We start from the raw sequence: 16,536 nt of genomic DNA, 5'->3' as shown, positions 1-16,536 counted from the left end.
AATCAAAGCTTTGCTATCGTTCAGTAAGCACACCTCGCAAATTCTAGATTTGCCAGTGCAGCTAACAAAATGGCCCTACCCCGGGAGACTGTCTTGGTTATAAAAGCTTCAGGGGGGTAGCCGAGTTAGTCTGTAACAGGAAAAACTTAAAAAATAGTCTAGTATGCAGATGGTATCATGAGCTTTCGTGGGGACCACCCACTTCTTCAGATGACAGGAGTGTTGGAACTTCCAACCCTCCTGTTATCTGAAGAAGTGGGTGGTGCCCACGAAAGCTCATGATACCATCTACATGCTTTGTTAGACTTTAAGGTGCTATTAGACTATTTGTCTTGGTTATGAAAGTCTTGCAGCCCATTGAAATGAGAGAGGGCCGCTCATGCAGCCCACTCACCGGCCTACGTTGCCAATTGCTGTTTTGAATGGAACAAGGCATTGTGAAGTGGACTGGATCAAGCTTTGAAATGTCCGAGGAAAGCATCTGCTGCTCGTATTCAAAGCATTGCTAGTGCATGACTGTACCCTACCTGCAAGCCAGACTGTCACACTTGCAGACTTAGCAACCATCAAAGAACTCATTGGTGCATACATCATGCTCTGTAAAAAGCTATGGTGTCATTGATTGGCTGTTTCCCATCTCTATCCTCTAAAGCTGTTCATCTTAGAGTCCACTTTGTTCTTGACAGCTTAAGTGTCTATATTTTTTTAGAAAAATGAACTAATGCCAAGAGTTTTTCAGTGCATTTTTGGTTTCACAATATGCACCTATAGATCACAGTATTTAGAATTCACTATGGGAGTTGGGAGGTATTACTAAGTTCACTACAGAGAAGCATTTTTTTATGAAGTGCCTAATATCACCCAACAGTTGGCATCAACTTTCTAAGCTCCAAGAAGTATTTTTCCTACTCTGACCACAGTGTAGATAGATGAAAAGCTTTAAGATCAAGATAGCAATAGAAATAAATGCAATATTAATTTCCAAAGATCATGCATTAGACAATTGGTGAGTTCCACCAGCTTAACCTGTACCTTTTAAAAATTCAACTATCAGTCACTATAATCTTCATTCCAGTTTATGTTGAACTAAAAATCCTCTCTGTAGTTTAAATTAAAGAACCAAGACTCTTATAAGGCAAATTAAATGATTAATATAACATCATAAGAATATAACAGCTCATGTAAATTATCTACAGAGCTGAACTCTGATTATAATATAGCTAATTTTTTTTTTTTTACCCAAGCCCCCCCTCCTGGAAACTACATTAGAATACTTACACTAGGAAAATATGATTTGCTGAAAGCATAATCCCTGTTGATATCAGAATGGAGTTTTATTTCAAGTTTTTTTGTACATTTCACTACTGATCTTCAGAGTTAACTTTTAAAATCCTATTTATCGAAATGAGCACTGTTAAAATGTGACACAGTTTGTTTTAACATATTTTCAGATGACACCGCCAAAGAGAGATTAGTCTACAAAAGTGGCTCTCAAACCGTGGTCTGAAAACCACTAGTGGTCCGCGGCCACCTTCCAGGTGGTCCGTCACTTGAGCTCAGCCTCCCTCCCCATGCTGGCACTCCAGCCTCATTCACGTGGTTGGAGCACCAGAGCCGGCTTGTCACTTGTGGGAGAGGGGAAGGAGAAAGCCCCAAGCCTTGTTATGTGATCCGGCTTGCGGGGAGGAAGCACTCCCCTCCCCCATTCCCTCCTCCGGCTGGAGTAACAGCAGCATGTGTAAGGCTTTTCCCTTCCCTGGTGTATGGGACTGGGCGGAGGGCAGATGTTTGGGTACAGGAGCAGGCTGTGAGTGCAGGGTCTCAGTGTGGGGTGTGTGCATGAGGGGATTAAGGGTGCAGGGTCTGGGCATTAGGAAGTGGGAGCACCTACTTGCCTTCACACGGCACACTCCCACGCACGCCTCTCACTGCTCCGTTTGGCCAGATTCCGGCCAATGGGAGCAGCAGAAAAAGCCTTCAGGCAGCATGTCTGAGCACTGCTGTTTCCCCAGCTGGGGGAGAGGGAGCGCTTCTTTCCTGCGAGCTGGATCATGCAGTGAAGCTTGGGGCTCTCTCTCCCCTCCCAGCGGGCAGCCGGCACTGGTGCTCCAACCATGCAGGGGAAGAACGGCGAGGCTGGAGCACCAGTGCACAGCTCCCTGCTGTAGGATGAAGCAGGGGGCTGAGCTCGAGCTGCGGACCACCTGAAAGGCAGTCACAGACCACTAGTGGTCCGCGGACCACAGTTTGAGAACCACTGTCTTAAGGAAGGGTCTATTAATGAAGATTATCTATATCCTATGTGTGGAGAAGAGGATGGAAGATGATGAAATACAGGTAAGATCTGATGAGAAACAGTCAAAAGAAAAAGAGTCCCATTCAACCAGATCATGTAATAGCAGACAGCTAAACAGTATTTTTCAAATACTTATACACAATGCTGGAAGTCTAAATAATAAGATGGGTGAACTAGAATCCTTGTTTTAAAGGAGGATAGAGGAAGTCCCCGACTTAGGAAAGGGTTGTGTTACAAAAGTCTGTTTGTAAGTCAGTTGTTTGCAACTCTGAATGTGTTTTCTATAGCAGTGTTTCTCAAAGAAAACAAACTCTGGTTTGTTTACTTAATGGTTCTGCAACCACAGAGCCTGTTTGTCAGAATCTGGGAATGGGTATCGGGGGATGGGCCACTTGATGATTACGCGTTGTGTTCACCCGTTGTATTCATTCTCTTTGGGGCACCAGGCACTGTTCTGATCCACTATGGCCATTCTTATATAATAAATGTTGAAAATGGAGAGAAGTAAATAGTGTCTCCCAGGGGTCTGCACTAGGACCAGTGCTGTTCAATACATTAATTGTCTGAAAAAAGGGTAAACGGTGCGGTGGCAAAATTTGCAAATGATATAAAATGTATCCAACATAATTAAGTCCAAAGCAGACTGCAAAGAGTCACAAAGGGATTTCACAAAACTGGGTGACTGAGAAACACAACGGCAGATGAAATTCAATGTTGATGAACGCACATGGCAAAATATAATCCCAAATATACATACAAAATGATGGGGTCCAAATTAGCTGAGCCCATCAATAAAGGGATCTTGGAGTCATTGTGAGTAATTGTCTGAAAATATCTGCTTCATGTCTAGTGACAATTAGGAAAAAAAAAAAAAAACCTTCACAGAATATTGGGATTCAAAATACTATATTGCCTCTATATAAATTCATAGTATGCCCACATATCAAATAATGATCTGATCATTCCATCTGCAAAAAAGATATATTGGGTTTGGAAAAAGTACAGAGAAGAGCAGCAGAAATTATTTAGAGTGCAGAACACATTTCATATGATGAGAAATTAAAAAGAGTGGGATTTTTCAGTTTGTAAAAGAGATGAGTAATAGGGAGATATGACAGAGGTCTATACAATCATGAATGATGTTGAAAAGTTGAATAAGGAAGTGTTATTTACTCCTTCAAATAACACAAGAACTAGGAACCACTCAATGAAATTCACAGGCAGCGAATTTAAAACAAACAAAAGAAAGTATTTCTTCATAGCCAGCCTGTGGAACTCTTTGCCAGAAAATACTGTGAAGGCCAAGACTATAACTGAATTCAAAAGAGAATTAGATAAAGTTTATGGAGGGTAGATCCCTCAATGACTATTAGCCAGTGTGGGCAGAGATCCTACTCTACATTCTTTATGTCACTCACCTTTGTTTGCCAGAGGCTGGAAATGGGGGACGGGATGAATCACTCAGTGACTGCCTGTTATATTCATTCCCTCTGAAGCACCCGGCATTGCTTACAGTCAAAAGACAGGATACTGGGCTAGATGGACCTTTGGTTTGACCAAGTGTGGCCATTCTGATGTGCTTATATGGAGCCCAGAAGTACCTGCATCTGCTGTAACCCACTCGACCTCACTCTCCTCACAGAGCTAAGCTATAACCAGGTTTTTTGATAAGGTCTTTCTCCATAGAATTCATAACAAAGTAAGAATATATATTAAAACTTTAAACTTAACAGTGTCCCTTAAGTGACTTCCCAAAAGACATCAGAACATGTTATTATTATAGCTGAATGGATCTATTTGTCTTTCTTTTATATAGGAGTTAGATACTGGGCTCCTGCCAGATAACTACTAAATTAATTGCCAGAAAACTAGAGTTTTGAAGTGCCTAAATAGCCCCTGGAATCATAATTAAAGATGTCCCCCCACCCAAAGTAAATCTGAAATGGTAACTACGTGGCAAGGGCACCATTTCAGGAGGGCAAGAGGGGCAGCAGCCAGGTGCTCCGGGATGCAGTTTGCTTTTCATCCCGTTCCGTGCATGCCTCTCTCACCTGGCTGGTGAAGGAAGCTCCCTTAGCATCTGGGGAACAGGATGAAAAGCAAGCCACATCCAGGAGTGCACAGCTGCTGCCCCCACTATCCTCCCGAAATGGTGCCCTTGCTATGTGATTCTTCTGGTAGATATTTCTGCAACACTGACTGATGACATTGACTGATTTTCTTCACAGGAAGAAACCCATTATGGTGGGTTAGGGGGCAGTAGCCCCCCTCCTCCCAAAGTTGGAACCCCTGGATTTCATGCTTGAGGTCTGCTTAAAGCTGCATGCCCTAACATCAGAGTCAGTTCTTAAATGCAGCAGAGTTTGAGCTGCTTGCAGCTTTGCCTTTGGGGGCAGGGAGTTTGTTCTAAAAAGAGGAAAGAAGCGTGATAAAAAGAGGAAAGAATAACAAAAAGCTGGGCATTCCAGTAACTGAAGTATCATATGATCTTTATGAAAACATTGCCAGGTACTCCACTTAAAAACGGGAAGAAAGAGTGGGATTTCCTAGGATTTGCATTTGATTACTGTGTTAAATTTAAAAATGTTCTTGGAAAGGAGGTGAATAGGGACTAATCCAAAGTGGGCGGCAAAGAGCTATTAAGGGATTTCACAAAATTGGGTGATTGGGCAACACTAAAGCAGATGGAATTCAGTGTTAATAAGTGCAAAGTAATGCACATGGAAAAAATATAATCCTAATTATCAGGGCTTGACGAGCTGCGGCAAGCCCTGCTCGCCAGCCGCGCTGTCCGGCGATCTGCGCATGCGCAGATCGCCCGAACCCGGCTCTTCCAGATTGTAATCTACTTGCCACGGGCTAACTACATAAAAATATACATAAAAAATAGCTGTTACCCCTCAAGGAAAAGATCTTGGAATCATTGTGGATAGTTCCCTGAAAACTTCTGTTCAATGTGCACAGGCAGTTTAAAAACTAAAAAGATAACAAAACATTGGGAATTATTAGGAAAGGAGTATATAAGAATCCAAAATACCATATTGCCACTACATAAAGTCAGTGTATGCCTACATCATGAATACTATATGTAGATTAGGTCAACCCATCTAAAAAAAAAGACATTATATTTGGAAAAGGCACAGAAAGGGCAACAGAAATGATCAGGGTTAAGGAATGGCTTCCATATGAGAAGAGATTAACAATACTGGGACTTTTCAGCATGGAAAATAAATGACTAAAAAGTGGGTGGATATGTTAGATGTCTAGAAAATCATGAACGGGTGTGGAAAAATAGAATAAGGAAATGCTATTTATTCCTTCACCAACACAAAAAGGTGACCCAATTAAATTTATAGGCAGCAGATTTAAAACAAACAAAATAAAATATTTTTTCACAATCAACTTGTGGAGCTCTTTGCCAGATGGTGGAAAAGACCAAACTATAACAGGGTTCCAATAAGAAAAAAATAGGTTCAAGGAGGGTATGCCCATGAATGGCGTCCCTAGCCTCTGTTTGCCAGAAGCTGGGAATGGGCAACAGGGTATGGATCATGATCGGGGCTCGCCAAGCGGCAGCGAGCCCCACTTGCCAGCCGCGCGGTTCTGCAAGCTGTGTATGCGCAGATCGTGCTGCGCATGCGCAGATCGCCCGGCGCTGGCTGTGCCGGCTTGTAATCTACTCGCCATGGGCAAGTAGATTACATGATTTGTTGAACCCTGATCATAATGACTGCCTCTTCTGTTTATTTCTTCTGAAGCACCTGGCAGTGGTCACTGTTGGAAAACAGGATACTAGGCTAGAAAGACCTTTGGTTTGACCTAGTATGGTCATTCTGATGTTCTTATATAGAGCTAAAATGTATCTGTCCCCCACACTCCGTCCAGAGCTTAGACAGAGTGAAGGAGTCCTGATGGAGTCTCTCTTTCTCTCCACAGAGTTAGTAAGAATATACATTAAAACATTAAGGCTAACCAGTGCCCCTTCAGTGACTTTTGCCTCAAGATGACAGAATATGTTAGTGTTAGAGCTGAGTGGGTCTAATATTTATTTAATTTTCTTTCTTTTATAGGAATTAGATACAGTGCTCTCATCAGCTAACTGCTAAGTTGTCTGCCAAAAAAGTAGAGTTTTCTAGTGCCTTGGGAGTCCCCTGAATAGAAATGATGCATGGGAAAGAGAGGTTGGTTCCCTTTTTCCCATTTGGTACTTGGCTTGAACTGAGCATGCTCAATAACACTGCTGATGCTCCTGTGCTCAGTCCACTTCTCCCCCCATCACAGAATGCACAGGTCAGACCCCCTTACCGAAATCTGAAATGGTGCCCTTGCACAGGACAGATCTCTCTTTCTCTCTCTGACTTGTAGGATGGGAATGGAAGGGAAGGGGAGGGAGAAGGGAGGAGAGAGCGGTGTTTCCCCCTTCTTCTAAATATTGCCTTCTTGATTTAATTCTAAAAATGTTGTCCTATTTACTGTGAACTCTAGAGTGAAAAAAGAGAACTTATTGTGCCAGATTTTAAATTACTGAAATGTCACATTATTTTATAAAAAGCTATATTTAAGACACATTGAGACTTGGTATGTGTGAGTAATGCAACCTTTCAGAGTTTGGATAAATTTAATTCTCCATGCTATAATTTCCTCTAGCATTTCAAGATGAAGTCATAGAAGAGAACCAAATACAGTGATTAATCTGCTCAGAAACGTATGCATTTCTAAAACAAGGTTCTGAGCTATTCATTAAGTCCAGATTTAAGAATACAGTACAACTGCTTCTTCCAAACGCAATACTGTACCTTAAGAGTTTTGGGGAAAGGATTACATATCCAATAATATAGGTGTTACCTGAAGACACAGTGATAATAGAAGGGATAAGGATTAGGGTCCCAACACACAAAACCGGGAATGTGAAAGATATTCTCAAATGTACTGCTTAAGCTAGGAAACCCATTAACATACGATTGCTTCACCTGAGGAGTAGATGGATCTATCTTCACAGGGACCAAATCACATGTAATATCATGACATCATCATGCTAAGGTTACTATATTTATTACAATATCTTCCACGGATTAATCTTTATAGACAGATACCCTGACACACTAATGTCAACACCCCAAAAGCTGATTTAGGAATCGAAATTCTCGCAAACTATGCAGGATGAATAATAGCATCTGAAAATGAGATTGGGGAACAACCCTGGTTTTCCGCATGGCTATTTCATTAAGACAAAGAGAAATGACAATGTTAAACATGCAGAAATAATTAATACCCATTATCTCAGTCCCTTAAAGGAAAGCAAGTCTTGAAAATCTTTTGGGAAAACACAGGAAGTAAACAACCAGCTAACAATATAGATCATAACAATACCAATCCCTTTCCCTTCACAAGGTATTTACTTGCCATACATCCCAGCCTAGGCATTCAAGAGCTAGAAAAATAAAGAGCACTTTAAAAAAGAACCTGGTCATACGGCTTATGGAGAGCTACAGAAAATCATGCAAACTGATAGCAAAATTCAACTACAGAAAAAGTATGGGAATGTTACATAAAAGCTGCTAGTTAGCATCAGAAGTTCTCTGGACATACTTTTGTAGTACACAATCAAGGGATTCATTTGTATGACTTTTGTAACATATGTGGGAGCCATGCAGCACTAGACTGCACATGTTACTGTGGATATTTAACTGAGAAGTTAGTATGAAACTTAGACTGAGATTAAATAAATACAAATCTCTCTCCCTAAACATACTGTATAAATAGAGAGAGGGAAAAGAAAGAAAGAAGAAAACAAACCACAGCAGTGGCTGTAAGGGCTGTCATGTCTCAACTTCACATCAATAACATTAAACATTATGAAATAGATTGACGTTAAAATGGAAAGATACACAGAGAAAATAGAAGACGTTAAAAAAAGATAATTTACTAACCTATATGTGTTTGAGACATCACATCAGCTAGCCTGTGCGCAGCGCCACTGCCTCCACTTTGTGTTGAGGAGGAAGAAGTGGTAGATGTAGTAGAACCATGGATTGCTTGACTGATCCAGTGTTCCATGTTTATACTTCCCTGGCTTGAGGTGGGAGTTCCCTGGGAATCGCCCTGTACAGAGCCTTCGTCTTCTGAACCAGAAGAGGTATCTAATAATTGAGAACAGGCTTTATTGTTTGTGATGTAAGTATATGATGGTTTTGTTTATTTGCATAAATTAGGCACATTCACATAATCAAGAAAAAATAGAACTGTAGTGCAACACGCATGGGCAGAAAGTAGTTATGGTAAGGAGAGTTCTGTACAACCTTAAGTACTGCAACAGACACGACATTGACAGAGTTTTTGTGCAGATTGCTGCTTCTAGTGTTTCTCTACAGAACAAAACAAAGATAATATACAGTTATTTATTTATATTGTGGTTCTCAATCCAAAGATCTCCAAGCACTTAACAAGAGCAAATGGGAAAACTCAGACACAGAATGTTTAAAGACACTCCAAAGGTCACAACACAAAGTCAGTCGCAAACCCCTACTTCTGAAGTTTAACCACAGAGAGTGATTAAACATTAGAGAAGGTTTTAGTCACAGCTGTCATGTCACTGATTCAGCAGTTGCCAGAAGTACACTTCTCCTATTTTCCACAGGCTTGTGGTTGAAAGAATAGGAACAAGAAGGTAAATGGTTTGGCGAACTTTAAAAAGAGGAAATAAAGAGGACATTCCATAGAAGTGCAGCAAAGTCAACCAGAGAGCTTCAGAGCCAAGAAGTGGAGGGGGAGGTATAGGGGAAATCTTTTACACTGCAATATGTTACAAGCAGCACACATGGCTAGCTTTAAAATTATTTCACTCATAAGAATGCAAACCTGGCCACCACAAGGGGGCAACGTATGTGTGGATGATGGCCCCTTGTTGGCTCTTCGACCACCCTGTAAACCATCCTAGATTAATTGGAGTTTAATGTTATGGTTACTGTCATTAACATGTGACATCTGGTAATTGAATACTGTATTTAAATGGGGTTGATTTTGATAGCATGTATTGTATCTTTCACATTGGTAAAATATACCGTGCAGTTCCTCACCGGGAGGTGTGTAAGCATCCATCGAAGTTTGCACCACCAATGAGCGTCGTTTTGATGGCATGGGGACTGCCATCTTCCTTTCTTTATGTTTAGCAAGAGCTGCCTGAACTGCTTCTGTATGGACATCTAGGAAGAAAGAAAGAGATTCGGGTTAGCTTTTTTTTGTTTTCTGGGCACAGATATTAGACAGGATCACAAAGAAAAAACAGTTTCTTGCCATTTCAACGAGAAAGGACATTGTCTCAACGACTTGATTACCTGCATCCTGCTTCCAAGACAGTTTAAGACTACACTTGAAAGAGAATCCTCTGAACTGTCATTCATGCTTAAATTCGACACTTTACACCTAAGCTTAAACAAAGACATCAATTATCTTACCTGTTACAAAGATAGCTTCCCCAATTATCACTTCTAATATCATTAGCTCACAGACATTTACCTTCCCCCCCCCCCATCCCCCTTCTGTTCTGAAATTTGATTTGTCCTTTTCATATGTGTTCATTTTTTTTAAAATTGTATCCTTTGGTATATATGGTTGTGACAATTTTCTTCCACTATTTGATCTGAGGAAGTGGGTCTGGCTCATCACCTAATAAACCATATTGTTAGTCTTTGAAGTGCTACATAGTCCTGTTTTGTATTTCAGTTAGGCTAACTGGTCACATTAAGTGATTCATGCTCAGAAAGCATGGGGCCTCCACAATGGAGTGACTGTGCAGGAAATATAGAAATGGTGAAGAGGCACAAATGCCTTTTGAGGGTTCTGGATTTGTTCTCAGATCTTTCTACTTTTACAACTTGAGAATGGAAGGGTCCTTTCTATAGCATACCCTTGTTAAGTATTGTTTTAAAGCAACAGCTACCTCAGCAAACATCTTTGCTTTTCAATGCTATTGGGCCAACAACTTATAATAAAAGTATGTTAGTCTATATTTAATAAGTGAACCCTGTTTACATAGTAGTCATATCAGCTATTATAGTCATATCAGGTATTTCAATATCTATGCTTGAAATGTCACAGGCATAGAGAAATCATAAAAGAAGCAGTGATAGCACACTGGTGAGACCATTTGGATGGAGGATATGAAAACAGTGCTATTCCCTCTTCTGCCACGGATTGGTCTTAAAGCTTTGCAAGTGTTTCAGAAGTGTATAGTTTTATTATGATCAGTTAGTTATGGGGTGGACACGAAAAACAATCGGAACTCAAGCATTCTAGGTGCCAAAGCCTATATTCATTGTTTAGCCTATATGATTTCTAGGGTACTGTATTCCTCCAGGATAAAGAGCATGTCTTCAGTGCCCCACTAATCAGACTAAGGGAGTGTAAACAGTTGTGCACACTGAAGTGCTGTGTCGTAATTCCCATATCGACTACATTAATACCCATTCACACCTATAAGTTACACCCACACATCCACCCAATTGTAGTTAGAGCACTGCACTGCTGTTTACAGCCTCCTTTGTACAAACAGCAGGACTAAACTGACATACTCAAAGTTTCACAATTAGGAGTTATTTTAGCATTCACGTGCTTCACTAGACATCTGTTTCTTCCCAGATATAACAGCAGAAACACAATGGTTATTTTATTTTAACATGCTGTTCCCCTAATTTCTTAATTACCAGAGCACCAACACCCCAGAGAGTGAACTATTATTGTACTTTCTTTCCTCAGTTGGCTTATCACTCTTTCTATATTTGGGAAAGGGGGACAGAAGGAGAAGAGGTTCAGCACTGCACGATAAGCTAACAGATTACTTTTATCTTATACATACTGAGACAGGATTTAATCTCAGGGTGGAAAACAATTTAATAAAAGTTCCTATCCCACATTTTAAAAGAGGATTTTTCAGCTCTGACTTGTGTTTGTTTTAAACCCTATGTGGATTACATACATAAAACAGGGAAAGAGGGATAGGCAAAGTAACAAGAAATAGGAAAGAGCATAGATTATGCATAAAGGGGTTGCAAGGTTGGCAAGGCAAAATAGAGGAATTGAGAGAAAGATTATAATAATATCAATGCTACTAAAAGATTTAGAGTTTTCTTTTTAGTAAAGTTAGTCAAAACCTTAAGAAAAAAACTTTAAACTTTCTCTTTAACCTACTGCTTTATATATAACTAAAAGCTTATTAAAAAGTTTAATAAAATTAAACAAGTCATTTCTTACTCATACTATTCAGATATGTAGGACTAGAATATTCTCAGTAAGAAAGAGATTTAAGAGACTTCAGAAAAAATATAGGCTTTCACTTTAAGAGTGGGAATGATGAGTAAAAGACAAGTTTATAACAAAAATCACCCTGCCTTTTTTTTCTTTACTCCAGATTATTCCTATGAAGAAGTCACATCTTATTGGTTACAAGTGGAAGAATTATTTGGAAATTATCAGACTAAATTGATTTCTTTCAACTAAAATTGTTGGAAGTGATAAGCTATAATTATCACACTTGAGGAGGAAAGGACAGCTGACTGAAATATATTACTTAATTTATTAGGGTATTGTTTGGATTTTAAATTCTCAGTGTTTTGGTTCCTAAGTCCTCAAAAACTATGGCAGTTTTTTGTAGTTCAGATTCCCTCTGCCTCCTTTCCCCCTCCCCCAGAGAAGACAGTATTTTCTACCTGGTCCATAAATTAAAGTTCCCCAGGTATTTAAGAAATCACTTTAGCCCATTGAGACTCAGTAATTACAATATCTATGTGTCTATATAAGAAGTAAAGGAGTCTAAAACTTAAAATTAATTATTTATAATTAAATAATGTAACAGTTCCAAAGTTACTACAGTTATTTGCTAACTGTCTTCATATAAATCTGTGGGATGAACAGGTAAATATGTTTATTTTTATGGATGTATGTTTATGTTTTATGTTTGTCTTTATGATGGGTACTTGATATGGAGATTTCATAACTCTAAGCAACCACGTAGGATAAGTGATTCTCCAAACAGGAGTCCTTGAGAAAATGAAAGGGCAGCTGTTTACTGAAAATACTTCCAACTTGACTCAACCATTGCTAAAAATGGCTTACTCCTCCCAAGGATATAAAGGAGGCAAACTATTAGAAGACCATGGATCTTGAAAAGGGCAGGGTTTCAGTGAGTGGCCAGAGACATCCCATGTCAGCTATCAGGAAGACAAAGAGAGGCAGTAGCTACAGTGGGGAAGGCTGCTTTCCACAAAGCTCAGATGGAGATAAAAACGAAAAGTAGCATCTTAAAGACCAACAATTTTGTTAGGACATAAGCTTTGGTGGATTACAACTCATTTTGTCAGATGCATGAAGTGAAAGAAAAGGAAACAGAAACTAGGGATTCAGAAATGGAAGTGTTACATCAGAGCTAATTCTATCAAGGTGAGTGATAATTTTCCTAAAGAGGAAAATTACTTATTGTAATCAGAGAGGGATTCTCAGTCCATATTCAGACCCATTCTGATGGTGTCAATTTAGCATATGAATTCCAGCTCCTCAGTTTCATGTTGCATCCCGTTTTTGAATTTTTTTTCTAGAGGATGCCAACTTTTGAGTCTGTAGCTGAGTGTCCAGGGAGGTTAAAATGTTCCAACATGCCCTGGAGAAAAGCTACTCTTTGAAGATACTTTTGCTATGCCCCAGACAGGTTCTGGGGTGGCTGAGGAGATGCTATTTGCTATGCAGCTTTCTAGATTCATCAGTAATATCTCAGGAGTCCAGGGAGATTACTGACAAAGTCAAGAAAGTGAATGGTACATACTGCCTCCTCAGCCACCCCATAACCTGCATGGGGTCATAATAACTGGGGGTATGGTGGCTACGGCAGATCCTCGCCTGGCCTATGATAACAGCTGCCCAAGTGAGCCGGGCCTCCCTCATTACCGTGTCTAGGAGTGTCGGACACCCAATCCTTGAGTGTTGGAACCACACCGTTCCACCCAGAGTGAGGTGCAGAATGCCAGGCCTGTCTAGGGGTGCACTTGAAAGGGACTAAAGGGATCCGAAGCACAGGTTGCCCTGTAACTGTGAGAGCTTTTAAAGGATTAAGCATTTGTTTCCTCATTATTCAGCTGTATCTACTAGCTTATAAATGAGAAGAAAAAAATGGTCATACTGGGTCAGACCATAGGTTCATCTAGCCCAGTGTCCCGTTGTCTGACAGTGGTCAAAGCCAGCTGTCCCAGAGGGAATGAACAGAACAGGGAAACATCAAGTGATCTCTTTTCCTGTCAAACATTCCCAGCTTCTGGCATAAAAGGGCAATTATACTCAATGACCCTGTAGCCACTTCCAACATACTGTATTCTTCTCTGTAACTGCTGATTCTTGGCCTTGGCAATCTGCTCTTCTTGCCTCAGTGTGAAAAGCCCCTACATTTTACCTGAGAGCTGTGAAACAAAACATTTTAGAAAATGAGGTTTCTCTTCAAAAATTTATCTCTTCTTGACCATGGGCCTATTTTGAGCCAGTCTGCAGTTCTTTTCAAAGTCCTTATACTGGGGTAGCTCTGGCTGCAGCACTTAATAGGCTGTATACAGCCTCTTTTCCCCCCCACTTGCCCACAATTTCTTTATAATAGCTGTTGCAGGAGATGGGGCATTAGAAATGTACCTAGACCTGGGTATAGGCTTATAAGGGGAATTTAGAAAACTGAGACTGGTGGTTTCTTGTTCAGCAAGAAGAGAGAGAATTGGTACTGCCTAAAAAGAATCAATGTACAAGTGGGTGGGGTTTCGGAAGCTCCATAGGGAAAGGGGAAATTCTCTCACAGCCCTGTCAGTTTCCACCTTGTGGTTCCTAAGAATATCAGCAATAACTGTCCCACATATTAGCATTTCAAACAGCCTCTATTGAGGCAAGCCACCCGTGATTGCAGGTCTGACAACATTTCTGGGACTGGCTTTACCAATGTCCATTTGCACAGATCAGCTAACTGATTTATCCCATTCTGAAGTATTTTTAAACACCTCTAGATATTATTTCCCAATGAAATTACCTGAAGAATGAAAACTTTGCCAGAAAATCCCCAGGGTTAATCTCCTGCAAAAACTAGAACTATCACTTAATCACAATTAATTCAAGTGATTAATTCAAAACAAAGTAACTTGATTAAAAAGTTAATTGTGATTAATCACAGTTTTCATCACACTGTTAAACAACAGAATAGCAAATGAAACGTATTATAAATATTTTGGATGTTTTTCCTATATTTTCAAATATACTGATTTCAACTACAACACAGAATATTAAGTGTAAAAGGCTCACTTTATATTATTTTTATTACAAATATTTTCACTGTAAAAGGAAATAAAAATAGCATTTTTTAATTCTTCTCATACAAGTATTACGTGAAATCTCTTTATTGTAAAAGTGAAACTTTACAAATGTAGGGTTTTTTTACATACATGCTCTTAAAAACAAAACAATTTAAACTTTACTGAAGGTCCATTCAGACCTACTTCTTCAGTCAATCAGCCAATCACTAAGACAGCCAAGTTTATGGGAGATAATCTTGCCCACTTCTTACCTACAAAGTTACCTGGAAGTGAGAACAGACATTTGCATGGCAATTTTGTAGATAGCATTGCAAGTTACTTACATGCCACATAATGCTAAACATTTATAAGTCCTTTCATGCTTCATCCACAATCCAAAGGACATATGTCCATGCTTGTTAAAAAAAAAAAGTGCTAATTAAATTTGTGGCTGAACTTCTTGGGAGAGAACTGTATATTTCCTGCTCAGTGTATTTTCCTCCAATTTGTCATATAATGTATCAATGTTAGATTTCTAAAAGTAGCTATAGCACTTGAACCAAACTTTAAGAGCTTGAAATGCCTTCCAAAAGAGGCATCCCCAGCGGAGGCGCAAGGTGGGAGGCTCCGGGCTGACAAATGGAAGGAACCCAGAGCAAGTTGCAGGTGCGGGGCTCGGCGGCCAGCAGCAGTGGCGGGCGTCTGCAGGCGGCCATGGCTCACAGGAGAGGGGCCGGGGCATGGTGCTTGTTGCTCCTGTGCGATCCAGGAGCAACAAGCGGCGGCTGCGGGGGAGGGCACCGGGCTGGATCACACAGAAGCAATGAGCAACAAGCACCATGCCACGGCCCTGCTCCTGTGAGCCGTGGCCGCCTGTAGACTCCCGACGCTGCTGCTGGCCGCCGAGCACCGCGCCTGCAACTTGCTCTGGGCTCCTTCCCTTTGTCAGCCCGTGTTGGGAGCCTCCCGCCTTGCGCCTCTTCTGGGGATGCCTCTGCTCCGGCTCCCGACCGATCCGCCTGCTGCACCACTTGTAAGTTTCCCCGCGTTGTTTGGTCATGGGCTAAGAGCCTAACCCCGCACACTGTAAATATACCCCAGCACCCTAACTATACCCCCGGCACAGTCTTGTATACCCCACAGGTTATACTCGTGCACGGGGTATACAAGATTTTTTTTACTGAAATAGCAAAAACCGCGGGGTATATTCGAGTGTGGGGTATATTCGCTAAAATACTGTAGTGGAACATTCAGTCAGAAGTCATAAAAGAGCAACATTCTGACACAAAACTACAAAATCCACATCGCCAAAAAACAAAAATCAACCTTCTGTTGGTGGCACCTGACTCGGATTATGAAAATGAATGCGTCTCAGTCTGCACTGCTTTGGTTTATTATTAAACAAAACCCATCCTCAGCATGGAAATATTTTCTCTGGAACAGTGGTCAAAGAAGGAAGGGCATACAAATGTTTAGCATATCTAGCACATAAATATCTTGCAGCACTAACAAAAGTGCCATGTGAATGATTGTTCTCACTTTCAGATGACTTTGCAAATAAGAAGCTGGCAGCATTATTTCCTGCAAATGTAAACAAATTTGTTTCTCTTAGTCATTAGCTGAACAGAAAGTAGGACTGAGTGGACTTGTATGCTCCAGAGTTGCATATGGTTTTGTTTTTGAGTGCAGTTATGTACAAAAAAACCAAATTCTACATTAGTAAATTGCACTTTCATAATAAAGAGATTGCAGTACAGTACTTGTATGAGGTGAATTAAAATACCATTTGTATATCTTTTTAGTGCAAATATTTATAATAAAATAAAGTAAGCACTATACTCTTTGCATTCTATTGTAACTGAAATGAATATATTTTAAAATGTGCTAAACATCCAACATATTTCAATAAATGGTATTTTATTATTATTTTGT

The 16,536-nt window shown here is 40.3% G+C and overlaps 1 protein-coding gene across 6 annotated transcripts in view; it reads right to left on the bottom strand.

The window, feature by feature from the left end:
- DIP2C (disco interacting protein 2 homolog C) overlaps positions 1–16,536 on the bottom strand; it is a 516,114-nt gene that overhangs the window by 178,665 nt on the left and 320,913 nt on the right. For all 6 annotated transcript variants that reach the window (XM_006111894.3, XM_006111897.3, XM_006111900.3 and 3 more), the window contains 2 exons: positions 9,373–9,498; positions 8,227–8,436 (listed from right to left, as the gene is read on the bottom strand). In XM_006111894.3, the coding sequence (XP_006111956.1) occupies positions 8,227–8,436; positions 9,373–9,498 (336 nt within the window). The remainder of the gene's footprint in view (positions 1–8,226; positions 8,437–9,372; positions 9,499–16,536) is intronic.

This window comes from Pelodiscus sinensis, chromosome 2, assembly GCF_049634645.1.
Source record: "Pelodiscus sinensis isolate JC-2024 chromosome 2, ASM4963464v1, whole genome shotgun sequence".
Classification (NCBI taxonomy): Eukaryota; Metazoa; Chordata; order Testudines; family Trionychidae; genus Pelodiscus; species Pelodiscus sinensis.
This window is presented reverse-complemented; position numbering and strand designations above follow the sequence as displayed.